The sequence below is a fragment of the Phocoena sinus genome, chromosome 15 (assembly GCF_008692025.1).
Source record: "Phocoena sinus isolate mPhoSin1 chromosome 15, mPhoSin1.pri, whole genome shotgun sequence".
In the NCBI taxonomy this organism is placed as follows: Eukaryota; Metazoa; Chordata; class Mammalia; order Artiodactyla; family Phocoenidae; genus Phocoena; species Phocoena sinus.
The window spans coordinates 72,200,677-72,228,403 of record NC_045777.1 but is presented as its reverse complement, the minus strand read 5'-3'; the positions used below and the strand labels follow the sequence as shown (position 1 = coordinate 72,228,403).

General features: G+C 51.6%; 2 protein-coding genes across 3 annotated transcripts in view; one reads left to right on the top strand and one right to left on the bottom strand.

The window, feature by feature from the left end:
- The first annotated feature begins 144 nt into the window (after nucleotides 1-144).
- Nucleotides 145-3,312, top strand: ZNF768 (zinc finger protein 768). Its single transcript, XM_032604340.1, has 2 exons — nucleotides 145-892; nucleotides 1,184-3,312. Exons 1-2 carry the CDS (start codon nucleotides 805-807, stop codon nucleotides 2,779-2,781), a joined length of 1,686 nt encoding a protein of 561 aa, XP_032460231.1. The 5' UTR covers nucleotides 145-804; the 3' UTR covers nucleotides 2,782-3,312.
- Nucleotides 3,313-8,093: 4,781 nt separating this feature from the next.
- The window catches only part of ITGAL (integrin subunit alpha L), a 42,014-nt gene continuing 22,380 nt past the window's right edge, over nucleotides 8,094-27,727 (bottom strand). For both annotated transcript variants that reach the window (XM_032604234.1, XM_032604235.1), the window contains exons 18-31: nucleotides 25,981-26,070; nucleotides 23,623-23,676; nucleotides 23,457-23,527; nucleotides 22,988-23,129; nucleotides 20,938-21,048; nucleotides 20,451-20,530; nucleotides 20,260-20,346; nucleotides 18,752-18,827; nucleotides 13,555-13,668; nucleotides 13,258-13,314; nucleotides 13,068-13,166; nucleotides 12,563-12,658; nucleotides 11,457-11,567; nucleotides 8,094-9,460 (exon numbers count right to left, since the gene is read on the bottom strand). In XM_032604234.1, the coding sequence (XP_032460125.1) occupies nucleotides 9,287-9,460; nucleotides 11,457-11,567; nucleotides 12,563-12,658; nucleotides 13,068-13,166; nucleotides 13,258-13,314; nucleotides 13,555-13,668; nucleotides 18,752-18,827; nucleotides 20,260-20,346; nucleotides 20,451-20,530; nucleotides 20,938-21,048; nucleotides 22,988-23,129; nucleotides 23,457-23,527; nucleotides 23,623-23,676; nucleotides 25,981-26,070 (1,362 nt within the window). In that variant the 3' untranslated portion in view covers nucleotides 8,094-9,286. The remainder of the gene's footprint in view (nucleotides 9,461-11,456; nucleotides 11,568-12,562; nucleotides 12,659-13,067; nucleotides 13,167-13,257; nucleotides 13,315-13,554; nucleotides 13,669-18,751; nucleotides 18,828-20,259; nucleotides 20,347-20,450; nucleotides 20,531-20,937; nucleotides 21,049-22,987; nucleotides 23,130-23,456; nucleotides 23,528-23,622; nucleotides 23,677-25,980; nucleotides 26,071-27,727) is intronic.

The window sequence follows — 27,727 nt, the reverse complement described above, 5'->3', positions numbered from 1 at the left end:
AGACTCAGGAGCCTCGATGAGCCTAAGGGGCGGGGTGGGGTCCCGAGGCGTGGCCAGAGCTGACCCCAAGGCCCGGGAGGGGTGGGGAGCTAGACACCGCCCCCGCTGGCACCGGGAAGCGTCGCTCCTTCTCGCTGACCTTGGTCTCGCTTGTTGCCTCGCCCTTGGCCACAGGCACTGACTGACGCAGGGCCGGGAGACGGACATATAGGCCCCCGGGAGGACAGGACCTAGGACATAGGCATACAAACTGCCCCAGCTTCTCCCGCCGGCTCCAGGGCGCCCAGTCCTCCCCTACCTCGACGCCGGGGCCATCCAGCCCAGGGTTAATGCCAACGAGTTTCCACCTCCAGTCGCTCCTAGAGAGGCCGCGGCGCTAGCCAGCGGGGGAAACTGGCCGCGGACGGACACTTCCTGTGCGGAGGGAGGGGGACGGCCAGCCGCAGCCCACCCGGGGGCTGGGAGGCCAGACGTCGGGGTCCCGGGCGGGGAGCGGTATCCGGGGGCGGCAAGGGGAGTCGTGAAGTCTCTCATCTCCGAGGTCACGACGTGTGGGGGCCTGTGAGGACCCCAGGGCAAGCCGAGACCTTGTGGGTGGGGGCGGGGCCGCGGATAGGGGAGGGGCCCAGCGGGCCGGAGAGGCCCAGGGTCAAGACGTCCGGCCTCAGGGGCCGGGGCTGGACAGCCGGGTCCCCTGGGTGGCGCTAAGCGGGCGGGCGGCGAGGGCCCGGGTCTCGGGGCACTCAGACCGGGTCGCAGAATCGTCCGCCATCGCCACTGCCGCCGCACTGGGAGCCGGCGGGGATGGAACGGGAGGCGTCGCCGTGGGGCCTCGAGCCCCGGGATGTGCAAAGTCCTGACGAAATGGGGAGCCCCGAAGGGTCTCTCAAAGGTGAGGGAGGGAGCGCCCCTCCGAGGAGCGTGACTGGGAGCGGGAGAGGGGGTTGTAGTGGGTGGGAGGGGAAGAGAGCCGGGGGCTTGGACACCTGGGACTTGGAGGGGGCGGGGGCGGGGACCCGGTGTCCTGGGTTTGCTGAGGGGGAGGTGGGAATTTCAGCACTTGCCCGAGGGCCAGCGACCCTGCTTGAGGAGGAGGGAAAGGTTTGTGGCAACTAATGGTGGGACCCAGTGACCTTCCAGGCCCCACACAATCTGGGTTTTCTGTAATTCTCTGATCCTGCAGGCAACATGAGTGAGAATGAGGAAGAGGAAATTTCTCAGCAAGAAGGCACAGGGGACTATGAGGTGGAAGAGATACCTTTTGGGCTTGAACCCCAGAGCCCTGGGTTTGGGCTACAAAGCCCAGAGTTTGAACCCCAAAGCCCCAGGTTTGAGCCTGAGAGTCCAGGTTTTGAGTCCCGAAGCCCTGGTTTTGTACCCCCAAGCCCTGAGTTTGCACCCAGAAGCCCTGAATCAGATTCTCAGAGCCCTGAGTTTGAACCCCAAAGCCCTAGGTATGAGCCCCAAAGCCCTGGGTATGAACCCAAGAGCCCTGGATATGAACCCCGGAGCCCTGGGTATGAACCCCGGAGCCCTGGATATGAATCTCAGAGCTCCAGGTATGAATCCCAGAGCCCGGGGTATGAACGGCAGAACCCTGGATTTGAACCCCAGAATCCTGAGTTCAAAACCCAGAGCCCTGAATTTGAAGCTCAAAGTTCCAAATTCCAGGAAGGTGCAGAGATTCTTCTGAATCCTGAGGAAAAGAATCCCTTGAGCATCCCCTTGGGAGTCCACCCTTTGGACTCTTTCACCCAGGGGTTTGGGGAGCAGCCCACTGGGGGCCTGCCCCTAGGGCCCCCTTTTGAGATGCCCACAGGGGCCCTGCTGGCTACACCCCAGTTTGAGATGCTCCAGAATCCCCTGGGCCTGACGGGGACCCTTCGTGGTCCAGGCCGACGGGGTGGCCGGGCCAGGGGTGGGCAGGGCCCGAGGCCTAACATCTGCGGCATCTGTGGGAAGAGTTTTGGGCGGGGATCCACCCTGATCCAGCACCAGCGCATCCACACAGGTGAAAAACCCTATAAATGTGAGGTCTGTAGCAAGGCCTTCTCCCAGAGCTCTGACCTCATCAAACACCAGCGCACGCACACGGGTGAGCGGCCCTACAAGTGTCCCCGTTGCGGCAAGGCCTTCGCTGACAGCTCTTACCTGCTTCGCCACCAGCGCACGCACTCTGGTCAGAAGCCCTACAAGTGCCCACACTGCGGCAAGGCCTTCGGCGACAGCTCCTACCTCCTGCGGCACCAGCGCACCCACAGCCATGAGCGGCCCTACAGCTGCCCCGAGTGTGGCAAGTGCTACAGCCAGAACTCATCCCTGCGTAGTCACCAGAGGGTGCACACCGGGCAGAGGCCCTTCAGCTGTGGCATCTGTGGCAAGAGCTTCTCCCAGCGCTCGGCGCTTATCCCCCACGCCCGCAGCCATGCCCGCGAGAAGCCCTTCAAGTGCCCTGAGTGCGGCAAGCGCTTTGGCCAGAGCTCGGTGCTGGCTATCCACGCCCGTACCCACCTGCCGGGTCGCACCTACAGCTGCCCCGACTGCGGCAAGACCTTCAATCGCTCCTCCACGCTGATTCAGCACCAGCGCTCCCACACGGGCGAGCGGCCCTACAGGTGCGCCGTGTGTGGCAAGGGCTTCTGCCGCTCCTCCACGCTGCTGCAGCATCACCGGGTCCACAGCGGGGAGCGGCCCTACAAGTGCGATGACTGTGGAAAAGCCTTCTCTCAGAGCTCCGACCTCATCCGCCACCAGCGGACCCACGCGGCCGGCCGGCGCTGACCTGGGGCCCCGTCGGGGTGGGGAGGTGGTGGGCAGAAGAGAAGGGGACAGGGAGCTAGAGAAACCTTGAGAGAGAATAGGGGAAACGCTGGAGGAGGGAGGAGTCGAGGGTTCTAGGAGGAGAGGGGGCCGGGATGGAGGAAGCGACATGACACGGAGACTTATGGGAAATGGGCTATGAAGAGGGGTTGGAGGGAGGCCAAGCTGGCAGCCGGAGGCTCTGGGAGAGATCCAGAAAGGTCAGCAGAGAGCTGGCCTCAGCAGCAGCATGCCCCTTGGTGGAAGCCTGGCTTGGCAAAGTGCTAGGTGGGGGTGGGGGGAGGGGGGTTGGGTTACTTAATTAGAGTGGGTAGCTTAGATTGGTAGCTACTGAGACCCTCGTTGAGTCAGGAAGGGGTGAGGGTAGGCGGGGCGGGGAGTGGGGCCCCGAAGCTTGGCCTGGCTTCTGAGTGCAAACCCCAGCCTCCCTTGTCTTCCTCAGGCTTTGGAGCCCCTGAATTTGAGTTCAATAAAAACCTTTATGTGGTAAAAGAGACTTGTCCTTAAAATGTGTGCACGGATAGTGCCCCGGGCAGTGGGAGGTACTAGGTCATCACTACAGCCAGTGAAGCTGTAAGCCCTTGTCTGGGAAGTGCTTTTATATTAAGTGTTTCACTTGAATCTTATAAACTGAGGCTCAGGAGACATGACTTGCCCATATCTGTGCAAGTTCACGTCCTGTGCTTTGAATGCTGCACAAACACAAAGGGGGTCCAGTGCAGGTGTGAGAAAACCCTCAGCCTTGTGGGGGTCCCTATTCCCAAACACGGAGGGTCTGTCCTTGGGCCAGAAAACAGACCCTGATTCTCATATCCAGACCTAGTGCCCGCGTTCCAGCTCTCTCAGGCTCCCAGCAGCCAGCTGGGCTGTCCCCTCCCCGCTGCCAGCTGGAACCTCTAGCCACCCCTCTGTGCACACTGTGACTGACCGGAATTATAGGGATTGTCTGCAGTTCCAACCCCACCCATAGGGGGAGCATACTGGACCCAGTAAGAAGGTTGGACAACTTCAGCCTTTAAGACCCACTAGGCTGGTCCTTTTTAGGACCATGTTGTTACCACCCCATCTCTATCCTACTTTCACATCTGAGCCTCAGCCTCCTAACACTTGGCTCCTCAGGAAATGATGGGGAGTTGGTGCCATCAGTGAGTCTGGGGGAATTCTGGAGTGTGCCCTGTCATGAACTTAGCTAAGGAGGACAGGCCACGCCTCAGGGAATTACTCAGCTGCAGGGCACAGCTTGAGATGAACACCTGCTAAGTTCCCTATGAAGGAGACGTTCAGACCATGTCTGCCTGGCTCCACCTGCCCCCATCAGCTCAGCCTCACAGGCGAGTGGGGAGTCATCGCTCCACAAGGCCTCTTGGGCCTCAGGATCCTGACATCACCCTCGGCCCCGCGCCCATCCTCAGGCCTTATAACTTGTCAAGGGCAAATAACCTCACTAAGCACATTTCAATCCAGCCTCTCATGATCTACCAACTCCGGAAAGGTGCCCTAGAGATCATGTAGTTCAGTACGGTTTGGTGTGTTTAGTGGTTTTCAAAGATTAAATTTTGGATGTAGAACATTACTTTTCAAGGGAAATCTCACAGTCTTTTAAAGACCTTTGTAAACTTTATGCACATTTTTGTACAGCCACCCTACCACACATAATTTCAAATATTAAAAAACCCCAACTCCTGCATTTAATATAGTTCATATATGTAACTGTATATGTCGAACAGAACTGCATTTGACTACCTGACATATTACATTTGTAGACATTTACTACAACATTTATTTCAATTATACAATTTAATCTCCTTATTTTGTTTTTTTAAATTTATTTATTTATTTATTTTTGGCTGCGTTGGGTCTTCACTGCTGTGTGTGGGCTTTTTTAGTTGCAGCGAGCAGGGGCTAGGCTTCCTTGCAGTGCGTGGGCTTCTCATTGCAGTGGCTTCTCTTGTTGCGGAGCACAGGTTCTAGGTGCGTGGGCTTCAGTAGTTGTGGCTCTTGGGCTCTAGATCACGGACTCAGTAGCTGTGGTGCATGGGCTTAGTTGCTCCGAGGCACGTGAGATCTTCCCGGACCAGGGCTCGAACCCGTGTCCCCTGCATTAGCAGGTGGATTCTTAACCACTGGGCCACCAGGGACGCCCTAATCTCCTTATTTTGGAGTTGAAATTTTCTTCGGCTCCCAACTGTAGGCACTTGAAAGCTAGAAGGACCTGGGTACAGTGCCTGTGGTGCTTAATTGATAAAGTAGCCCTGGTATTTGGGGTCCTTTTGGCCACACCACGTGGCTTGCAGGATCTTGGTTCCCTGACCAGGGATTGCACCCATGTTCTCAGCAGCGAAAGCACAGAGTCCTAACCACTGGACCGCCAGGGAATCCCAGTAGCCTTGGTATTTAATATTGGTTCAAATGAGGGTGGGAACTTAGCTGCTTAGCCTCTACCCCTCTCTTCATGACAGCTCCTGAGGTACCTTCAGGTGCCAGGTGGAGCAGACCAAACCCAGAAAGGACATGTGTGTTCCCCAAGGTCGAGGTGGAAGGGCTAATGGAAGAGCTCCAGCACCAAGTCTCTTGACTTGTTGTCAGCCTGTTGCTTTTACTACACCCTCCTCCTGCACAATAGACCAACCATTTCTGTCTACCACCATTAGCACTTATACGCTAGGAACAGTGATAAGCAGTTTACACGTGTTATTTAACGCTCAGAGCGACTCTGAGGTGTAGACTGCTATTATTCCTGTTTAACAGATGAAGAAATGAATCCCAGAGAGGTTAAGGAAATTGCCCCACATGACACAGCTAGGAAGCAGCAGAGCCTGGTTTCCATCCTAGGGCTGACTGGGTTTTGACCATTTTCCTAACGATACTAAGATGTTATTTACTTTTTTTTTTTTTTTTTTTTTTTTTTTGCGGTACGCGGGCCTCTCACTGCTGTGGCCTCTCCCGTTGCGGAGCACAGGCTCCGGACGCGCAGGCCCAGCGGCCATGGCTCACGGGCCCAGCCGCTCCGCGGCACGTGGGATCCTCCTGGACCGGGGCACGAACCCGCATCCCCTGCATCGGCAGGCGGACTCTCAACCACTGCGTCACCAGGGAAGCCCCTATAGCTTTTTTTTTGTTATTTACTTTTTTTTCACTCTGTTTTTCCCATAAAGAACTGTTTTCTAGAAGCTGCATGACATGTGATGACATATGTCATCACTCTGATGGCTTGCATGGAATGTAGGCATGGATGTTCTTATGTTTTAAGTTTTTCTCCGGTTTAATTTCTAATTGGGTAAAACCAATAGATTTAACCCATATACATTTAGGGCCACTGAATCAAACATTTATTGAACAATACCTTTGTGCCAGCCCTGGTGAGGGGTCGGTGTTGGTAATGCACATGAGGCCTGAGTCCTGCCTTCCAGAATCTCCTAGTCTTGAGAGAGGGACCCACAGAGTCAGCATCACGTGCCCCGATGAGCCATAAACAAAGTGGTGATGAATTGGGTCCTTTGTCCAGGAACCAAGGGGATGGGAAAAGCTAGGAAGTATCAATACTTTGAAGTAGAAAGATTTTAAAGGATAGAAAACAGGTGGAAACAACAAGGACCTACTGTATAGCATAGGGAACTGTATTTGATATCCTGTAATAAACCATAATGGAGAAGAGTTCAAAAGAAAAGGAAACAGGTGGAGGTGGACAGGCTGGCAAGGGGAACAGCACGTGTGAAGGCACAGAGGCAGGAAGGATGCATAGGTGTTTGAAGACAGTGCTCTTTTTTTTTTTCTTCTTTTTTTTTCCTTTTTTGGCTGCACAGCACGGCATGCAGGATCTTAGTTCCCCAACCAGGATCGAACCCGTGCCCCCTGCAGTGGAAGCGTGGAGTCCTAACCACTGCACTGCCAGGGAACTACCACAAAGACAGTACTCTTGAGCGAGTTGGAAGAGAGATTCCTTGGCGTGATGACAGCAGGTCTGTTCCTGAAATGAACCTCCCAGATCTTCTGTGTTTTGTTGCCAGCCTTGATGAAAATATTTACTTTTTCCTCGTGTCACAGAATCTCGCTTCCTCAGAGAGACTTTCCCGCCCACCTATGTAAAAGGGTCCTCTCCATCACCCCCTACCCCTTGTCCCTCTTCACTTTCTTTACGGCCCTATCACTACCTGGAATCACATTTCTACTTTTTCGCTCTGTTTTCCCACTGAAGTGAAGCTTCCCGAGGCCAGGGACTTGTCTGTCATGTTCACAAGCAGGTCCTCAGACTCAGCACAGGGCCTGACACAGAGTGCTCAAGAAATCCTGCAGGAATGAATAACTTATGAATGAATAACTTATGCTTCATGAGGCTTACAGATCATTTCATGTACTTTTAGCAGTTCAGTGATACTCCTGATGGTCAAAACATTTTTTCCCTCTCTAGGAAAATAAGCCTCACTTCTTCCTTCCTGATGTCTTGCTTTGGAGCCAGCCGCATGGTTCCTTGGAGGCTGGACCAGAAGGGGGTGATGAGGTTGGAGAGGCCGGTAGGCTTTGAAAGCCTGTGTGCCCAGCTCAGGAATGTCCACTTACTCCGCTGTAGGCAGAAGGGAGCCATCAAAGGTCACTGCTTGGGGGACCAAATGTTGCTTCTCACCTCCCACTGCTGGACGCGAGCTGACCTTAGAGTTACTCAATATTCCCCCGGTGTCCTACTGACCACAAGAGGGCAGCAGTGACTGGTCCCCTCTGTTCCTTCTAAGGCAGGGGTGGGGGGGTGGGGGGAGGTGGTTTCAGGGTCAAGGCCCAAAAACCATTTCTTTAAAAAAAGGGGGAGGGCATAAATCGACTATACCTCAATTAAAAAAAAAATTTTAAGCGGGGGTATCAGAGAAGGTCTATTCTCACAGCTTAATAAATTGTCAATGCCTCCCTAACCTTTCCTCATTTTCTGTGTCTCTCTCGCTGCTTCCTTTGAATGAACTGACAACGTCCTGCACATGTCAGTTTCTGAGGGTCATCACGGCAAATAGAAAAAGGAGAAGGAGAAGGAGAAGGGAGAAAGGAAAGAAAAAAAGAGTTGACTCTTTTGGTCCCACTTAGTGGGAGGGTTGAGAAGGAAATGTTCTTTTTTTTCTGGCCACGCCAGGTGGCTTGTGGGATCCCAGTTCCCCGCTCAGGGATCGAACCCGGCTCCTTGGCAGTGAAAACTCCAAGTTCTGACCACTGGAATTCCCATTTAATTCCAGGAAATTTTCATTTAATTGAGCCAGGCTGGAATGTCGCACCAGCACAAAAACATCACAAAATTGGGCAGAATTTTTAATTTATTTGGTAAATATGTACAGGTGCTGTGCTTGGCACTGGGAGCCAGGTAAACGGACATAGTTTCCATCCTTGATGGTGGGGGCCACAGTGGGATGTGATGGAGTACGGGGTGGGGCTGTGGAGGGAGGGGGCAGGCGCCTGGGGCAGACTGAGCCTTGTCGGATGGGGTTGCCATGGGGCCCATCCAAGCTTTTTTCTCTATCTTCCCACAGGCACCCTCACAATTCAGTGAAATTGTCTGGTTCTGTGATACCACCAGGGGTCCCAAGGTGAACAAGAAAGGTATGATCCTTACCCCGCTGGAGTCCACTGTTTAATTTAAGTAAATCACTTAACAATTAACGAATATGATCAGTGCTATGCAGGACAAGTGTGGGGTAGTGTAAGCGTGTATAACATGGGAACCAAACTGAGTTGGGGTTGGGGGGTTGCCCTGCGGAAGTTATGTGTGAACTGAGATCTGAAGGCTGAGAGAGGGTTAGGCAGGAAAAGGAGGCAGGAGGAATGTTCCAGGAAGTGAGAAGAGTCTGGGTGAAGGAAGGAGCTGGGCAAGTGAAAAGGCTGGTTAACTGGCGCTTAGAAAGGGAGGCGAGCTGTCTCGAGAAGAGGCTGGGAAGGGAACAGCCCAGTTTTGCAGACGTTGGAAGGCCTATTAAGGAACCTGACTGTTAGCCAAAGGGCAAGGGGTTTCCAGGAGCGATGTAGTGACACAGATGAGATTTGCTCTCTGGTAGGAGAATTGAAAGCTGACTGCATTCCAGGCAGGAGAGGATGCAACGCAAGGTTCTGGGGGCTTGAGGCCTCTGCGGACATCCAAGGGCAGGTGGGTATGAGGGCCTGGAGTGTCGCTAGGTCCTGAGATGACTGTTTCTCCAAAATTTAGATCAGATGCTCTCTTCCAGGGAAGGAAACTCACAGGGGCCGGTGGGAGCCAGGACCACGTGATAATTACAAGGCCTCACCTCTGTGGCCTTCCCGGCCCAGCCCTCAAAGGATCCTCACCATAAGCCTGCAAAGGAGGCAGGCAGGAATGGGCCCATGTTCAAGATAGGGAAAGTGAGGCTCACGGAGGGGCAGTGACTTGCCCAATGACACATGGTGAAATTCAGGTAGAGGCAGGCTGGCACCAGGCATCCCGAGTCCAGTCCTGGACCTTCTGCATCCAGCTTGCACCTCAGTCCCTGCCACCTCCATCCTGGGCCTCCTTCTCGTGGAGGGGCTCCAGGCAGCCCGGGTCCTTGGCTTCTTCCCCAGACGCCGGCTGCCCAGCGTCTTCTCCAGTGGTTTCATTTGAAGCATCTACGGTCGCCTCCATCCTCTCCTTCAGGTTCCGTTTGAAGAAACCAACCTGTAGGAAGACAAGACTTGAGTAAACAAAGAGTCCACAGAGCCCTTTGGACCCTTCGGCCCCTGCAAAACATGAAAGTACCATTTATAGGGATAAGTCACACATGCCACAGACAGGTGGCATCTGCTCTGGGGATGGGGCGAGGGGATCTGCCACACCTGCTTCTTGGCAATATGTTAAAAAGCTGTACGTTTAATAGTTCATTCCTGAGGCTCATCAAAATGTCACGTACCATTATTGCGCGTGGGTGACTTGACAATATCTAGTAATACTGACAGCAAGAGCCTGCACTTATATAGGGCTTATTAGTAGGGGCCATACACTCTCTGGTGAAAGCTCAAAAGATATATATTCTTTGGCTCAGTAATACCAGCTCTAGGAATTGATTCTAAAAAACATCTGGACAAGTGTGCAAAGATGTTGGTAACAAGAGCCTTTTGGAACTTCCCTGGTGGCACAGTGGTTAAGAATCCACCTGTCAATGCAGGGGACACGGGTTCGAGCCCTGGTCCGGGAAGATCCCACATGCTGCAGAGCAACTAAACCCGTGCGCCACAACTACTGAGCCCGCGTGCCACAACTACTGAAGCCCGTGTGCCTAGAGCCCATGGTCCACAACAAGAGAAGCCACCGCAATGAGAAGCCCGTGCAGTGCAACGAAGAGTAGCCCCCGCTCGCCGCAACTAGAGAAAGCCTGCGCGCAGCAGCGAAGACACAACGCAGCCAAAAAAAACCTAAATAAATAATAATAATAAAAAAAGCGCCTTTTGGCACACAGTTTGAAAAAAAGGTCAATTCCAAACAATCTAAACATTTGTCAATAAGGATCTTGTTAAATAAAAGGTGAGGCATCCAGACAGTAGAAAACCACCCGGGTTAAAAAGCAAGAGGCAGGGACTTCCCTGGTGGTGCAGTGGTTAAGAATCTGTCCGCCAATGCAGGGGACATGGGTTTGAGCCCTGGTCCAGGAAGATCCCACATGCCGTGGAGCAACTAAGCCCGTGCGCCACAACTACTGAGGCTGTGCACCTAGAGCCCGTGCTCTGCAACAAGAGAAGCCACTGCAATGAGAAGCACGCGCACCGCAACAGAGCAACCCCAGCTCGCCGCAACTAGAGAAACCCTGCACACAGCAATGAAGACCCAACGCAGCCAAGAAAATAAATAAGTTTTTTAAAAAAATTATAAAAACAAAACTAAAGAGCAAGAGGCAAATCTGTTTGTGCTCAGACAGAAAGACATCAAGATATAATATCCAGGGAGAAGTACAAGCTCCCAAGCAGGATATACAGTAATGTTTTGTATACATCAACACATCCACTGGCTTTTCTCTCTCTCTCATGCTCACACATTCACATATACGTTAACAATAAAATTAGAACATGGAGGAATATAAACAAAATGGTTGTTAATGACAACCCTCTGGGGTTGCAATAGGGAGAAACTTTGATTTTCTATGTTTTCTTTTCTGGAATATTTGAGTTTTTCACGTGGAAACAGCTGCCCTCCAGCACTCTTTATCTGGCTAACTTCTACTCATCTTTCAAATCCCAACTCAAAGGCCACCTCTCTTGAGAGGCCTTTCTGGACTCCCCCCAACCTCAGTTAGGTCCCTGTATCATAGGCCCAGAGCACCTAGTATAGCCCCCATCATGTTCATGTCTGTGTCCCCCACGGACTGTGAGCATCTCAAAGCCATGGACCATGTGTGTGTTCTGTGCCCCTGTATCCCAGTGCCTGGCCCTCAATATGTGGGACAGTCCTTCTCCTTCCTCTCCCTGGGTACCCAGGTCTGGCTCTGCCAGTGCTTGTTGAGGGATGCCGGTAAAGTCTTGCTTGCCCTTTGGGCCTCAGTAGCCTTATCTGTAGAAGGAGGAGTAGGCTGAGGCCGCTTCTGGCTTTAAAGCCCCCTCATCTTGGTATTCTGCTCCCTGACTCCTGCCAATTCCACTCTCCCCAGCCTGGCTGGGTGCCCATTCCTCGCAGAAGCTCCTACCTTGTACAGAGCTAAGAAAATCAGTAGCAGCAACAAGAGTCCCCCGATACTGCTCAGCACGTAGAGATAGACCATTTCCTTCTCATATACAACGTCGACCTTCATGATGACCTGTGGGGAGAGGAGAGGTGGGGAGTGCAGGGAAGAAGCCGTTCCCACCCCTGACATTTCTTGTGAATCTGGTCTCAATCCCTAGGTCTCCGCATTTCCCATCTGGACTGTGTCACGCACGACATGGGGCTTGGGCCAGACCCCCTCTCCAGTACACCTTGCATTGCAGCCACCAGAATGAACAGGCAAATATGCACCACGGCCCCCTTAAACCCTTAAGAGTCTTCCCTTAGCCCCGGGATGAAATGCCAGAACCCCAGCTCAGCACGCAGTGCCTTTCAGAAACTGGCTTCTGCTTACTTTTTCAGCTGCCCCTTCCCTTCTCCTGCTCTGAGCTTCCTGCTCTTAAACCCATCTCGCCCACTCTCTCAACATCAGGCTCTGCACGTGCTGGGCCCCTCCCATCACGCCCTGCGTGTGGGGTGGGGGCCCCTTGGCTGAGTTGCCATCAAACCCATCTTGACCTTGTGGTCTGCTTGTGCCAAGGCTGATGGCTCTGGCTGTGGGGAGGTTCTTTTTTTTTTTTTTTTTTTTTAATTTATTTATTTTTGGCTGCACTGTGTCTTCGTGGCTGCGCACGGGCTTTCTCTAGTTGCAACCAGTGGGGGCTACTCTTCGTTGCGGTGCGCGGGCTTCTCATTGCGGTAGCTTCTCTTGTTGCGGAGCAGGGGTTTTGGTGCACGGGCTTCAGTAGTTGTGGCTCGCGGGCTCTAGAGCGCAGGCTCAGTAGTCGGGGCGCACGGGCTTAGTTGCTCCGCGGCATGTGGGATCTTCCCGGACCAGGGCTCGAACCCGTGTGCCCTGCATTGGCAGGCGGATTCTTAACCACTGTGCCGCCAGGGAAGCCCTGTGGGGAGGTTCTTACAGCACTAAAGCCCAAACCTCCTCTGTGGCTGCCCACACTCCCAGCTCCAGCTCTCCTAGCTCTGCCCTGGATTCCTCCCGTTCCTCTGCTGCCCACTGTTCCCGGGTCTTCTGAGGAGGTAGAGAGATACCTGGGCCAGGGAGGCATTGCTGCCATAGAGGTGAAAGTGCTTGCTGCTGTTGAAGGAGATGGAGAGGGAGCTGCAGAGGCTGAACATGGAGGAGGCCTGTGGGAGGGAGGGGCGGGGGTGGGGCATCAGGCCAGAGGGAACAAGGACCCAGACCCCACTGACTTCTGCCCCCCAGTGCAACTCAAGGGGCAGAGGCAGAAGAAAATGGCTCCTACTGGGTGCGCCATCTCTACCCCATTCTCTCCTGGAGCGTTCTAACGTGCCGTTTGCCATTGTTGGGAGGACATTTTTCCTATAAAGAACACCTAGGAATTATCTGTAGGCCCCTGAAAACAGTCCTGCGAATTTTAAACAAATCGTGGTCCGCTTTCATCTGCAACTGTGTAAACATTGGGGCTATTTCCTCAAGACAGAACAAAAAATGCAAGGAGGCTCTCTGGGGGGGAAGCCCACCCCCCACCCCTCAAGGCCCCCCCAGAACCACTTGGAGTCTGTTGCCAGCTACCTTGATCTCCCCCACCAGCTCCACCGTCCCGATCACTTGGACGAGGATCTCCTGCCTGAAGACCACTGGGCAGCGGAACTCGGCTCCAAGTGAGCAAGGCTGCGGGAAGGAAAGCGGGGGGTCAGGGAGGTCTCCTCCCACCTGCCCTCTGGCCAGCCCCCACCCCAGTTTCTGAGGTCACGGCCCACACCTCAGCCACATCAGATGGACTCTCCAGTTCCTCACGGTGGCAGGTGACAGGAGGCTCCTGGGAAGGATGAGGCGAGGTCTTCAGTTAGTCCAGAGCTGAGAGGGGACGCCCGCCCCTTGAGGCCAGACCTGCATTCTTCCCCACTCTCAGATACCACCTTGCATCCCAGTTCTTCCCCACTGGCCCCTGGCAGATTCAATCATGCTCACTCCTGTTCCCACACATCTCTCCCCACCCCCACATCATGAGCTCACCCCCAGAGACCTGCGCGCCCTTCCCTCTGCGGCCCACACTCACCATCTGCACGCTCCACTTGTGCATGATGGGCCCCTCACCGTGAGGCTGTGGTACCCTAACCAAGGCCTCCAGGGCGGGCACATTGTGGTCATAGACAGAAGGCTGGATCCTCACCTGGTACAGAGGACAAGGGGCTGCAGAGCCCTGAATGCCACCCCAGATCCAATCCTGCTTGGCTGGGACCCAAGGGCCCACTCTTCATTAGGCAGTGGGCAATGGTCAACCATAACCTTACAGCATGGGTTCCACGCGCTTCTCTGCTTCCTCCATGTGGCTAACGCTTGCCCATCCTGCAAAGTACTGCTCAAACATCATCCCTGAAGGTTTGGCTGACTCTCCCACAGCATCTTCGTTCCCCAGCAAGATGGCAAAGCATCTGCTTGTGTGCGTTTATCCCCCCTAGACTGTGAGCTGTGAGAGTGCAGGAGCTGTGGCTCATTTCACCTGCAATTCCCTACGGCCTTGACACACTACCCAGCACATAACCAGCCTCGCAAAAAGTAGTTTTTTGAATGAGTGAAACAAGGAAGGACATTTAACAAGGATAGATGCAAAAATTATTTGGGAAAAACATATTGGCAAGTGCACTGAATTTATTTAAGAAACATTTCCTGGGGGTTCCCTGGTAGCTTACTGGTTAGGATTCCAGGCTTTCACTGCTGTGACCTGGGTTCAATCCCTGGTCGGGGAACTGAAATCACACAAGCTGTGCGGCGCAGCCAAGATTTTTTTAAAAAAAGCATTTCCTAAGTGCCTTTTATAAAAAAGATCTGTCTGTGCTAGGGCTGGAAGACCCAGAAATGTAGAAGAAGGTGACACAGGAGTAGCACCAATGAATCGCAGGTCAAGCAGGGAAATACATATCCAGTTTGTGGGGTTCTATCATTTATTCATTCAACAAACATTTGTGGACTCTTTAAAAGCATTAGTTAAGTTAAATTTAAATGGCCTAACGTTAAAGGCAGCATTTGAATTTAGCTGTAAAAGGTAGAGAGGGGATTAACAGATAAAGATGGGGGAAGCCAGAGGGAAGAGAAAATGCAGGGAATTGGAGAGCACCAGGTGAGTGTGATGTGGCGGAGGGTAGGGTGCCTGGGAAGGAGAGATAGGAGATAAAACTGGAAAGGAGACTTGGGATGAGGATCTGGTGTCCAGAGGCTGGAGGGCCAGAAGTTAGGGACCAACGACTAAGCAATGGGCAGTCCTGGAAGGCAGCCAAGGGGAAGATGGGTCCAGGGGGTAGCACACAGTGCAGGCATGGAATGGAAAGAAGTTGGGAGCCTGTGCCATAGTCCAGCTGCAAGAAGGTGAGGAACTCAGTCTGAGCAGTAGTGAGGTCAGAAGAGAGAAGAGGATATAGACAACAGGACCTCAGGAGACAGTGGAACCAAGTACAGAGGAAGGAGACGTTCACCCAGACTTGGAAGTTTTGCTTGAGGAAAAGGTGGTGCTTTTAAAGGATTCTAAGCAAATCAAAGGAGATGGTGGCTTACAGGAAGATGATAAATTTGGTTTCGAACATCCTGAGACCAAAGCTTCAAGAGGAGCAACTGTACTAGTTATATATCCAGGAGAAACAAAACATGTGTCCACACAAAAACCTGTACAGGAATGTTCTAGCAGCATTATCCATAGCAGCCCAAAATGGAAATAACCCAAATGTCCACAGACTGAAGAATGGATAAATCAAGTATGGCCTGTCTTACAAAGGAATATTATTTCGCAAAAAAAAAAAAGAACGAAATACTGACCCATGCTACAACATGGATGAGCCTTGAAAATACTACGCTAAGTGAAAGAATCCAGTAACAAAAGACCACATGTTGTATGATTCCTTTTATATGTAATGTCCGGGATAGGCAAATCTATAGAGACAAAAGTAGTGGATGCCAGGTGCTGGGGGAGGGAGGAAGGGGGTGTGACTGCAAATAGGTACTGGGTTTCTTTCGGGAGTAATAAAAATGTTCTAAAATTAGATTATGGTGATGGTTGCACAGCTTTGTGAATATACTAAAAGCCATTGAATTGTATACTTTAAATGGGTAAATTGGTATGTGACTTCTACCTCAATAAAGCCATTGAAAGATGACAACAACAACAAAAGATGCTAGGAAGACATCCCAGAGGAGATCAGTGACCAGCTGCAGGCACAGGTGCATTGGAGGAGCAAGAGGGACACAATTCCGAGTTGTCATTTGGAAGGGGGACACTTACCCTGGAAGTGAGACACACCTAGTGTAAACAGACACAACAGAACCATCAGTAGCGCAAGCCCAGAGCCCCGAATCTGCTAGGAGGCAATAGCAATGGTGACAAAGCAGAGGATGGAGGGTTAGAACACGTAGGTGGTAACAATCCCCACTTGATGAACACTTAGCATGCTAGGCCTCGTCTGAGTCTCACTAAATGCATGATCTCATTTAGTTCTTTCAATATTCCTATGTGATGGGCAGTACTATCATCCCCATTTTACAGATGAGAGAACTGAGGCTCAGGGAGATTCACTAATTTGTCTGAAGCTATCAAGTAGTAGAGCTGGCATTTTAACCCAGGCTGTGACTCCAGAGACTGGAACCACTCTGTTCTATCACCTTCCTTGGATGATGGGGCAAACAACAATGCTAAAAACAGCCAATATTGACTGATACCGTTTGTGTCAGCACTGTGCTAAGTTCTTAAACTGCATTTTCTGGGAATTCCCTGGTGGTCCAGTGGTTAGGACTCTGCGCTTTCACTGTCGAGGGCACGGGTGCATGGCCAAAAAAAATAATAATAATAAATTAAATTGCATTTTCTCACTTGTGCCTCCTGACAACCCCATAAGGTAGGTGTTATTATCCCCATTTTACCGAGGCTCAGAGAGGTTAAGTAAGCTGCCTAAGGTCACACAGCTTTAAGCGGCAGAGCTTCAAAAAGATCTCGGGTCTGGCTGAAGCCTATGTTCCTAACCAGCCGTGGGAGCAGAAGACCACGAGGAAGGAGATCCGGTGGCCCAGCTGGCCAGCTCTCACTGGGTTTCCATGCCTATTTAGCCCACAGTAAACCTTAGTTATTAGAGCTGACCTCCTTGAGGCAAACAGGGCCTGACTAATGGGACAGCTTCAGGAAGGAGGGACAGGATCACCCATGACCCATGCCGTGTTGGGTTTAGCTAAAACGGAGACCATTAGGGCCTTTAGCAAGAGTGGCTACTTGGCAAGCCAGGCAGTAGTGAGACAAATGCATGGCTGAAGATGCTGGAGGCACCTAGCCCTGGTGACTATTCAGAGGCGGAGAGAGAGAGAGAGAGAGAGAGAGAGAGCGTGCTCAAGGGGTTGAGCTGGTTCCAGGCAGAGTGAGGCAAGAATGTAGGTTTCCAAGTAGCTGGGAAGGCCAGGGCTGCAGCACGACACCCACGTCACCCCTGTGGCGACCTCCACGTCCCCAGGCACTGCGCCAAGCACTCTAGAGGAAGCAGGTGACCCATTTAAACCTCATGACCACCTGTGAAGTTCTTATCCCAAACCTCACTTGTCACAGTGGGGAACTGTGGCATGGACAGGTGAATCCTTGGCCCAAGGTCATACAGAGCGCAGGCGACAGAGTTGGGGTTTGTCGGACTCTTTCCGCTCTTCTGGTGGTAAAAGGACTGGCCTGGTCGACCCAGTAGGGAGCCCAGAGCCATCCCAGTGAAAGACACTGGAAGCCAACTCCACTGGTCACTCAGAACGTTCTATTTCAATGCAAATGGGCATCTGACCTTCCCAAAGGCCCCTCCTCTCCTGACATCGAGGTGTCAAGGTGAGATGGCTCCCACCTTTGTTCCGAAGGGGATTGAACTGCCCCGGGTCCTTCCCCGCTAGCTACTGCCCAGTCGGCCCTGACTTCAGTGCGGCCTTGGGGAAGATGGCGCCTCTTTGGGGCCTCAGTTTCCCCCACGGTAAAATGAAAATGCTCTTGGCTTGTTCAGAGCCTGCTCCTCTCTGAGGTTGCCTCAAGAAAGCCCTAGACGCCTCAAGGTTTAGACTCAGGGGGCGGCCTCCCTCTTCTGAGTTCCCATAATGATGACACTACTACAGCACCGAGCATTGCAGGAGAAATGAGGACCACTAACCTAAACACATGGATTTTGTATACAAGTAAGTGCTTGAATCTGACCTGTTCCCCTTACTAGCTGGGTAACCAGGGCAAGTTACTTGACCTGTCTATGCCTCAGATTTCTCATCTGTAAAATGGGAACGACACTGCCTGTCTTACAAGCTCTCACGGTTGGCTGTGAATTACGGGGCTTGCATGTATAAAGGTCCAGGCTCAGAACGTGGGTTTGGTGAGTGGTTGCGGACCCTGTTTTATTTATTGATGCCCTACCATCTAGGAAAGTACCTAAACTGGAATGGTAGCTCATTAAATGTTTGAATAAAAACTAGGTTCTCGGGAATGCCCTGGCAGTCCAGTGGTTAGGACTTGGCACTTTCACTGCTGGCCCGAGTTCGATCTCTGGTTGGGGAACTAAGATCCCAAAAGCCTCACAGTACAGCAAAAAAAACCAAACTAGGTTCTCTCCGGAAAACATGAATCTGATTCTGTACCTAACTGAGAATGCAATTAGGAGATCAAATGTCTATATAATTGAATCCTAAAATAAATGGGAACTTTCTACTTCAAAAAACAAAAACACCCCACGAAGTATAGTAAATCAACTACACTTCAATAAAATAAATTAAAACAACAACAGGGCTTCCCTGGTGGCGCAGTGGTTGAGAGTCCGCCTGCTGATGCAGGGGACACGGGTTCGTGCCCCGGTCTGGGAAGATCCCACATGCCGCGGAGCGGCTGGGCCCGTGAGCCATGGCCGCTGAGCCTGCGCGTCCGGAGCCTGTCCTCCGCAACGGGAGAGGCCACAACAGTGAGAGGCCCGCGTAACGCATAAAAAAAAAAAAAAAAAAAAAAAAAAAAAACAACAACCCCCAAACTAGGTTCTCTCTCAGAGCCCTTCTGGCTCTCAAGTTCTGGGATTCCAGAAATAATTTATCCAGAGTTGGAAAGGAGCTGGTGAGTATACGCCACTGGGAGCATTTCAGGGAAAGGATCACAGAACGAGGTGGAGGACTGGGCCCGTTGAGGATGGGACTGAGTCTAGTTGGTCTCTGCATCCTTGGTCCTCAGGATGGGGCTGAACGTGAAACCTCTAAGGACCCTTTCACACTGAGGTTCATACCTGGTAGATGTGCTTGACATGGTGGATCTTGGGACCCTTGGGGGTGAAACTGATATAGAGCGTGGAGTTTTCCTGGCTGTGGAGAGAGAGAAGCAGCTGAAGAAGCCAGAGAAGACAGCAACCCAGTCACCCAGGGGGCCCCGGGCCAGGGGAAGCCTCGGAGTTGCCAGCCACTGTGCTAGAGACGGCGCAGGCACGATCTCATGTCATCCTGACACTGCTCTGCTCTTGCCCTTTGGAAACTAGGGCTCACTGAAGGGGTCAGTCTTGCCCAAAGTCCTGCAGTGGGGGACAAGGACTGGAACACAAGTGGATGGCTTTTGGAGCTGTGTTCTCCCCACTAGACGCCACCTCGCCGGAGCCTCCACTGTCCTTGGGCCCCACTGCTCATCTCCTCGAGAAGTGCACAAACGTCTGGCTCGCTCTCCCACCCCATCCGTCTAATGACCTTCCTAATACCACTCTCTGATCCTGCCACGCTCCTCCTCCGAATCCATCAATGGCTCCCTGCTGTCCCCAAGGGTCAGGTCCAAAGCTCCCCCACATCCAGACCTGCCCGCTTCCGAGTCTGCCTGCCCACTGCTCCCCACAGATACCCACCATCCTCTGGGCCTGCCCACCCCCTGCTCCCCGAATCTGCCCCACTGTTTGCCGCCCCCATGCCTTTCCCTTTGCTAGTCTCTCTGATGAGAATGGCTGCCTTTCTTCCTAGCCCTTATCTGAACCTCTTCATCCTCCAGACCCCAGTTCAAGCCCTTATTCTGCATGACTCCTTTCAAGTCTCCTCCAACTCACATCATCTTTCCTGGCTCTAATTTCATATCACACCTCAGACACAAATATTGTGTTTGGCATTTATGTTCAAAAGCACCGGGGACCCCGGCTCAGACATGGTCCCGCCCTTATCTCACTGAGCCGACTTGAAAATGCCACTTCCCTTTTCTGGCTTCATCCTCTTTTTTGTAAATGAGAAAACCCAACTAGTGATCCCTATGGGTCCTTCCTGCCACAGCATTCTAAGACACTCACTCTGTGTGTCTGGGTTCTCCAACCTGACCATAAACTCTCTGTGGGCAAGAGTCACTGTGAAAACTTTTCTATCTCTTCCAGCACTCTTGGCCCCGGGGAAGAGGGAATCTAGCACGGCTGGAAATGTTCAAGAGCTTGGCTGGAGTTTGGAGTGAGACAGACTTAAGTTCAGATCCTGGTGTCAGTACTTCCTAGCTGTACTACTCTGGGCAGATTCCTCCCTTCTCTGAGCCTTGTTGTTCATCAGTAAATCAGAGAGCGGCAAGGTGCCTCGCGAGGTGTCGAAAGCTCCGGGGGAAGCCCTCAGCTGTGCAGTGCAGCTGGAGCAGAAGCTCACATCAGGTCAGCATTCAGTCACATTTTCTTCTGCCAGTAAGTATCGATCTGACTCAGAGATCGATAGCCCCGGGAGGAAGGCTGGGGCCCTGGGTGGGGAGGCTGAGGTGGGAGGAGAGGGGGGAAGGCCGCTCAGGACTCACTCCTTGGTGAGGATGTTGATGGGGTACATGACTGGGATGCTGGTGGTGGCCGAGTTGTCCTCCAGGAGGCCTGAGTCCTCATTGTTGCTGCAGGGGGCAAGGTAGAGGGCAGTGTTAGGAGACAGTCTGGCCAGGACTGTGTGACAGTCTGAGGCCAGGGTGGGAGGAGATGCTGGCAGGGGCCTGCTCACCAGCTCACATTGGCGTGCACCTCAACAAAGTCCCCCCAGGAGCCGTTCAGCAGTGTGTGAAACATCACCTGGATATCAACCTGTCAGGGGAGGAGAGGGGAATGAAGAAGGAAGGCGCCTGGCCCTCAGGGGGCCACCTTAGCCCCTCACAGGCCCCATGCCCCCACTGCCAGAGTCACAGTGACAGCTTATCTCAAGCCCTGGGCTGGGTGTTTTATCCCCATTGTAGAGATGAGGATACTGAGGTTCTGAGTGGTTAAGTCATGTGTGTAAGGTCACAAAATGAATTACCTAATCCTGGGTTTCTCTTGATTTCAAAGTCCAGGCTCTCAAACACAACACAGGACACCTCTGCACACATTCTCTTGGGGTAGGGATAAGCCCTGCCTTTCCAATCACCTTCACCTTCCCCAGAGCCAGGAGCTCCCTCCCCTCCTGAGCTTACAGCCCCTTGGCTGCTTGACTCCTGGGGGCTGGAAGCACTCACCAAGCTGCCTGCTTTGAAGATGGGAGAGCTCACGTTGCAAGAGAGGGCCCTGCTCTGAAGCTTGGTCTCCTCGGGAAGCTCCTCGCAGCTCACAGGTATCTGGCTGTGGGGCTGGGGATGAGAAGAGAGAGAAGAGCGTTTTAGTGGGCAAGGCTAAGGGTTCCCCAGAGGCCACCAACCCTCAGGTCCCCTCCCCCCCGGCCAGGGCACATTTGCAGAAATGTGGGGCCGAAGAGTCAGGGGTACGGCCAGGGGTTCAGTACAAAGATGTGGGGCCGAAGAGTCAGGGGTACGGCCAGGGGTTCAGTACAAAGATGTTCACTGCAATCCTGTTTATCACAGGGAAAAACTGGAAGTGATCAAACAATCCAGAGAGGTGGGAATGGTTCAGTGAATCGTGGTACAATCACAGGAGAGAGTGAAAATGCTGCTACAGCCACACATTCAGCAACCATTTACAAAATGAACTCGATCCTGGGCTAAAGAGGACAAAACCCTTCATCTTCATCATTGTCTGGAAGCCACAGATTTCAGTTCAGATTGGGAAGAAAATCAGATAAGGAAATAGAGGCTCAGAGCAGTTGAGAGACTTCCCCCCAGTCTCACAACTGGGTAACCCGGCAGGGATCTGGTAGGAACTTGAATACAGGTCCGTTTGACCCCAGATCTCAAGTTCTCAATCACTCTACTAGATACCCCTTAAGAAAGCATTTAATGTTGCTGTATAAGAAAAATTCAAGGATCCATCAACGGATGAACGGATAAGCAAAATGTGGTATATCCATGTGATGGAATATTAGCCTTAAAAAGGAATGAAATTCATACCTGCTATCACAGGGATGAACCTCAAAAACATAACGCTAAGGTGAAGAACATCTTGCTAAGTGATGTAAGACAGACACAAAAAGATAAATATTGTATGGCTCAACATTTTTGTTTTAAATTTCAAAATTCAAAATTTTTTTAAAAACATGGAGGAGGGGCTTCCCTGGTGGCGCAGTGGTTGAGAGTCCACCTGCTGATGCAGGGGACACGGGTTCGTGCCCCGGTCCGGGAGGATCCCACATGCCACGGAGCGGCTGGGCCCGTGAGCCATGGCCGCTGGGCCTGCGCGTCCGGAGCCTGTGCTCCGCAACGAGAGAGGCCACAACAGTGAGAGGCCCACGTACCGCAAAAAAAAAAAAAAAAAAACCATGGAGGAAAAATAACCATATGGAGAGCAAAATGCCAATTAGTTAAAATATAGAATAAATATACAATGTATCAATAATTTATACCTATGTGTATAGATAAACAGAAGGATAAACACCAAAATACTAAAAGTCATAATTGTGGGTTGTATAAGTATGGGTGTTTGTCTTCTTTAAACTTCTCTGTAATTTCCAAGTTTCTGCGGTGATCATGTATTACTTTTGTAACAATAATTTAAAAAATAAAAGTTGTACTTAAAATAACCCAGCTCAAGAGAGTAAATCCTAGGAGTTCTCATCACACACAGAAATGTTTTTTCCGTTTCTTTAATTTTGTATCCACACGAGATGGTGCCTATGCATTAAACTTACTGTGGCGATCATTTCATGATGTACGTAAGTCAGATCATTACGCGGCACACCTTCCACTTATACAGCGCCGTATGTCAGTTACATCTCAATAAAATTAGAAGAAAACAAAATAAAACAACCCAGGCCATCCCTCAAAGACAAGTTGGTCTTTAGGTCCACCTTTAGGAGGAAGGTAGCTCAGTCTCCCTGAACCTGTGCACACCTTCTTGGTCACCGGGTCCATGAGCCTCTGTCACACTCTCCATTTCATGCGACCCTCTAACCCTGTGATGTCCCCAGCCTCATTTCTTGGTCGCGAATCCGAGGCTCACAGAGGATGAACCTTGTATCTCAGCTCACACAGCTCGAGGGTGGCCATCAGGCTGAGAACCCAGAGGTGGTCCGAAGACCTCCACCCACATCTTCAGGCTGTCCTGACCGCCTGGGGCTCCAAGAGGCAGGACAAGCCTGGCACGTGGTCTGCGGGCAGACCCCACCCTCTCGCTCACCTTGAGTGTCTCCACTTTGCGGAAGGAGAGTCCCTGAGGGAAGCTCAGGCTGAGATGGACCCAGTAAGCGTCTTCTCCCAAGTTACTCAGCGTCAGCCCCACAGAGAGGCTGGCGGAGGGGGTCAGACGCAGAACTCTGGATCTGGGGGGAGGATCAGGGCAAAGTTATGGGGGCCAACAAAGGAAGCAGGATCAGAGGTGGGGACTTTCAGAACTGAGGGATCCGGTAGGCCAGAAAAAAGAAATACACAAAAATAAACTCCTGTGCACAGGCTTTAAGTTTTGTGATCTCATCTATTCCTGATAGGAGAGCTGCAAGGCACCAGCATTTCTCAGAGGGGGAAACTAAGGCCCAGACGACAAATGGAGTCAGTGGCCGTGGGGCTCTTCCGACCTGAAGTCCTATGTTCTTTTTATACACAGGAGCTGCCTCAGGAAAACATCGAGTGAAATAGGAGGCTTTACAGACCTTGCAGTGGAGGTCAGCCCCAGGTTAGCCTCACACTTCTTGTCCTCTCCACAGTTCTTCTCAAAAGGGATCTGAAAGGCCAAGAAGAGAGGACCAGGTGGCTCAGATCCCCACACCCAGGAGGACTGGACCTTGGCCTCTCTGTCTGCCCCTCTTCCCCTCTTACCTCCTTGGTCTCCGAGTGTGGTGAGGGCCTCAGGATGGGCTGGATGTCCTTGCCCTGCCGAGCACGGAGGAGGGGGAGACAGGAGAGAATAGTTGAGGCAGCAGAACTGATGGAGGAGAGCTGGAGGGGCTCAGAGCTTGGTGCTCAGCTGGGCTGGCTGTGGTCGGGGCCCTCTCAGGAGCCAACGCCTTCCCGGGGCAGGCCCCAACCTCCCGACTCAGCCCAAGGCTGTCTGTGCCACACTCCTCTGGTGGCAGTTCCTTGAGGGAGGCTCAGGGTGTCCACTTCCTGTCCTGGCCACGAGATCTGGGCCTTGACCGAGCAGCTCCCCCAGGTTCTCCCAGCCTCTGCTGGGAGCAACACCTGGCCGTGCAGCCTCTAGGCTCGCCTGCCTGGAACTAGCTCCTCCTGTGGTTCTCCTCTGTGAACTCCAACTCTCCATCTCTTATCAGATCAAGACCAGTTTTTTCAACATTTCCAGAATTTCTGCTCTGGGCCAGACCCCCCCAGCAGAGATCAAAACAGACACACTGCCCGTCCTCCCAGGCTGGTGGGAGAAACGGCCCGGCATCCTCAAGTGTGAGGATGGGACAGGTACAGGGTATGTTTAGAGGATGTAGAAGGGGATCCTATCCTACGCTTGGAGATCAGGGAAGCTTCCTGAAGGGATGGCATCTCAACTGAAATCCACAGGGTGAGGAGGAGGGAGCCAGGTGAAGAGAATGAAAAGAGACGAAGAAAGAACGGTTTACGCGAAGGCCAAGGCAAGAGAGATTGTGCCCGTGTAAGGAGCAGGAAGATGCTCGGACTGGCGGGAGTGCCGCGTGTCGGGAGGGGCAGGAGAGGGAAGCAGGGTGCAGATTCCCCCCGGCCTTGCAAGCCATATTAGGCAGTTGAGGGTAATGGTGACACAGGATTGTTCTATGGGTGATCAACTCTATGTCCTCGAGAGACTCCAGCCTCCTCCACTTCCAGGCCACGTGCCAAGCAGCCTGCAGACCCTCCCCTAAGGGCGGGGCTCCTGGCAGCTTCTGACTGCTCGCAGCCCCCCCAACATTCCCACGCAGATCTCCCACCACCCACCAGACCACAGCCCGTCCCCAAAGGGGCATCCAGGGCCTCTGTCTTGTTCAGTTGTCCTGCCAGAAGCTAAGCCCACCTCCCCATTTCCCCCGAACTTAAAATCATGCCTCTTCTCTCTCAACCTACCCAAGATCTACTCATTCTGCGAGATCCGGAACCAATGACACTTCCCCCAGGAAGACTTTTTGACAACTGTGACCTCAGGTGTCTCTCTCTTCTTTTAAAATTAGCCTTTAATTTGTTTATTATTATTAACACCTTGCGGGATCTTAGCTCCCCATACAGGGATCAAATTCGTGCCCCTTGTAGTGGAAGCTTGGAGTCCTAACCACTGGACCACGAGGGAATTCCCAGGTCTCCTTTTAAGCCTGAGTTGCTGCACCACACAGTTTGACTTTTTTATTTTATTCTTTTAATTAGTGCCGATGGGAGAAACTGCCGGCTGTCCCTATACATCCTGAGCGGGTGGCAGGTTGCGGGGCAGGGCACTCAGCGCAAGCTGCCAAAAACCACAAGGAGCGTGCTCATCAGTCATGGAGCTCCGGCTCTGAAAGCGGCCTCAGAATGCAGAGACGCAGAAACAGTCCCAAAGAAAGACAGACCTGCTTGTGCCAGAAAAAAACAAATCTACATCTTCAGGCTTCCAGGCCCAGGTTCTTTCCATCAGACCCTGCTGCCTTCCGACAGAAGCCAAACCGCCAGCTGAGTGTCAAGGATTTCAGAAGAGGAAATTAGGCTTTTGGCACTGGGTAGGGAGGTGGGATCCAGGAGACTAGGATAGAGAGTGTTTTCCTCTTCTTTTACATAACAAGGGCACCCCAATTAGGCTTTGAGGGAACTACCTGCCCTCAACGGAATACCCTTGGGCGAGAAGGCTAATTAGGATACCCTGTCCTTCCACAGATAAGGGATGGTCCTAGGCTTTCTGATGTTCTCTCCCTGTAATTTGCATCTGTTAGTATTCGCCCAGGTTAGAAGCCTAATGAGGTCTGAAGCTGATGCACAGAGGGACGCATGGAAGGGGCCGTGCCCTGGGAAGTCCATCCATTATTTCTTCCTCTTGAGAGCCCCCAGAGCCTCCACCTACCCTGGTCCTCCATCTTCCCAATCCCAGTTTTCCAAATTTCTCTTAAATACAAACTCCCATAGACTCCTTTCTGCTTAAGTAAGCATATTTCATTTCTATTGTTTGAAGCCAATGTAATACAGTCCTGCCAAGTTGAATTTCTATTCTCCCTTATTTCCTATCAGTTTCTCCAGCTAATCTCTTCTTACCGCACTTTGGTCCCTCGGTGTCCCTTCTTCCTCCCACAGAGAGTAATTTAGGGAGACATTGATGGGAGAGATGAGGTCTTGAGTGCACACCTGAGGGCAATAAGAATACACCCTATGTCATGAGTTTAACCTTTACCACACTTCCAGTTAAAGGCACAACTTGTCCATACTTTATAAAGGATGAAATTCCAGTAGCTAGTTGTCTGAGACCTTACCAGGAGTGGAAGTATGTTTACTATACATCAGGTGTTTATAATATGCCCAGCTTGCTTCTCAGTACGAGTGTTCATCCCTCAGCCCCAATCCCAAGGCAGACATCAGTCATCAACCACGGCACTTTTCCCCACTGAGTCCTAACAGAAGTCCCTGAATCTTTGTCAAACTCCTCTAGGCAACCATTATCAAAGTTTGCACAAGAAAAGAATACTCTAGAATAAGTAGAATATCCCAGTTCCTTTACAACAGGGGTGGGTCTCAGTCTTTTATGTTATTACCAGTGCCTGACACTTTGGAGACGCTCACTTTGGAGGACTTTTTGTCCTCACTTAAAGTATCCCCCAATTCGAAGAGGTAGGCATTATTATCCCCACATTAGAGATGAGGAAAATGAGGTGTAAAAAGGTGACACAATTTTCCTAAGGACTAGAACTGGGAGGTGAACCCAGATCTGTCCAACTCCCAAGTCTAAAGTCTTTCCATCATGTCACAGTGCCTCTTCTCTGGCAAATTTATGTTTAAAATTTCCAAATCTTGTAATGCGGGTTACGGGTGTGAGGAGGCAGAGAGGCTCTGAATGAAATGAGATCGTGAGCTGATCATTGTTGAAAATGGGTGTTGGCTGTTTGGCGGTTCATTAAACTCTTTTTCTACTTTTGTATGTCTGAAATTTCCCATAATAAAAACTTGAAAACAAACTTCAAAATCTTATACTGAGTATACCAATCACGTATTCAGTCTCTTATGAAATATTTGAGGCCAGAATAAAATTTAATATCAATCTTATTTCATACAGAACAGGTATAAGCAAACGGAATTTGGGTATTTTGGCAGTTATCTAAACTAACAAGAACTTAAAAAAATTATTTCTGGGATGGATTTAAAAAAAAAAAAACATTTATTTATTTATTTCTGGCTGCGTTGGGTCCTTGTGGCTGCGTGCAGGCTTTCTCTAGCTGTGGCAAGCGGGGGGCTACTCTTTGTGCGGTGCGCGGGCTTCTCATTGCGGTGGCTTCTCTTGTTTTGGAGCACAGGCTCTAGGCACTCAGGCTTCAGTAGTTGTGGCACTCGGGCTCAGTAGTTGTGGTGCATGGGCTTAGTTGCTCCGCGGCATGTGAGATCCTCCTGGACCAGGGCTTGAACCCATGTCCCCTGCATTGGCAGGTGGATTCTTAACCACTGTGCCACCAGGGAAGCCCTGGGATGGATGTTAATAATAAAACACCCACACGGCAAATGAAGATACCGAGTGCCGCAACTAAGACCTGGTGCAGCCAAATAAATAAATATGTAAATAATAATAATGAAAAATGACCACGTGTACCTGGCAAATAGTGACACACCACCGTCCCTGAATATTTCATAGGACCGAATATTCTGTGGCCATTAAAAATAATCTGAAAACTGGGCTGCAGCATTAATATATGATGTGTGAAAAGAGTAGCGAAGAAATGGTAAGTACTTTACAATTGTAATCATGTTTAAAATGCCTATGGATGTGGATTAAGGACTAGAAGAAAATATGCTGAAG

Coding starts and splice junctions, on each gene's coding strand:
- ZNF768 (XM_032604340.1), top strand. CDS start 805: ATGGAACGGGAGGCGTCGCCGTGGGGCCTCGAGCCCCGGGATGTGCAA. Junction 893..1,183: donor CCCCGAAGGGTCTCTCAAAG/GTGAGGGAGGGA, acceptor CTGATCCTGCAG/GCAACATGAGTGAGAATGAG.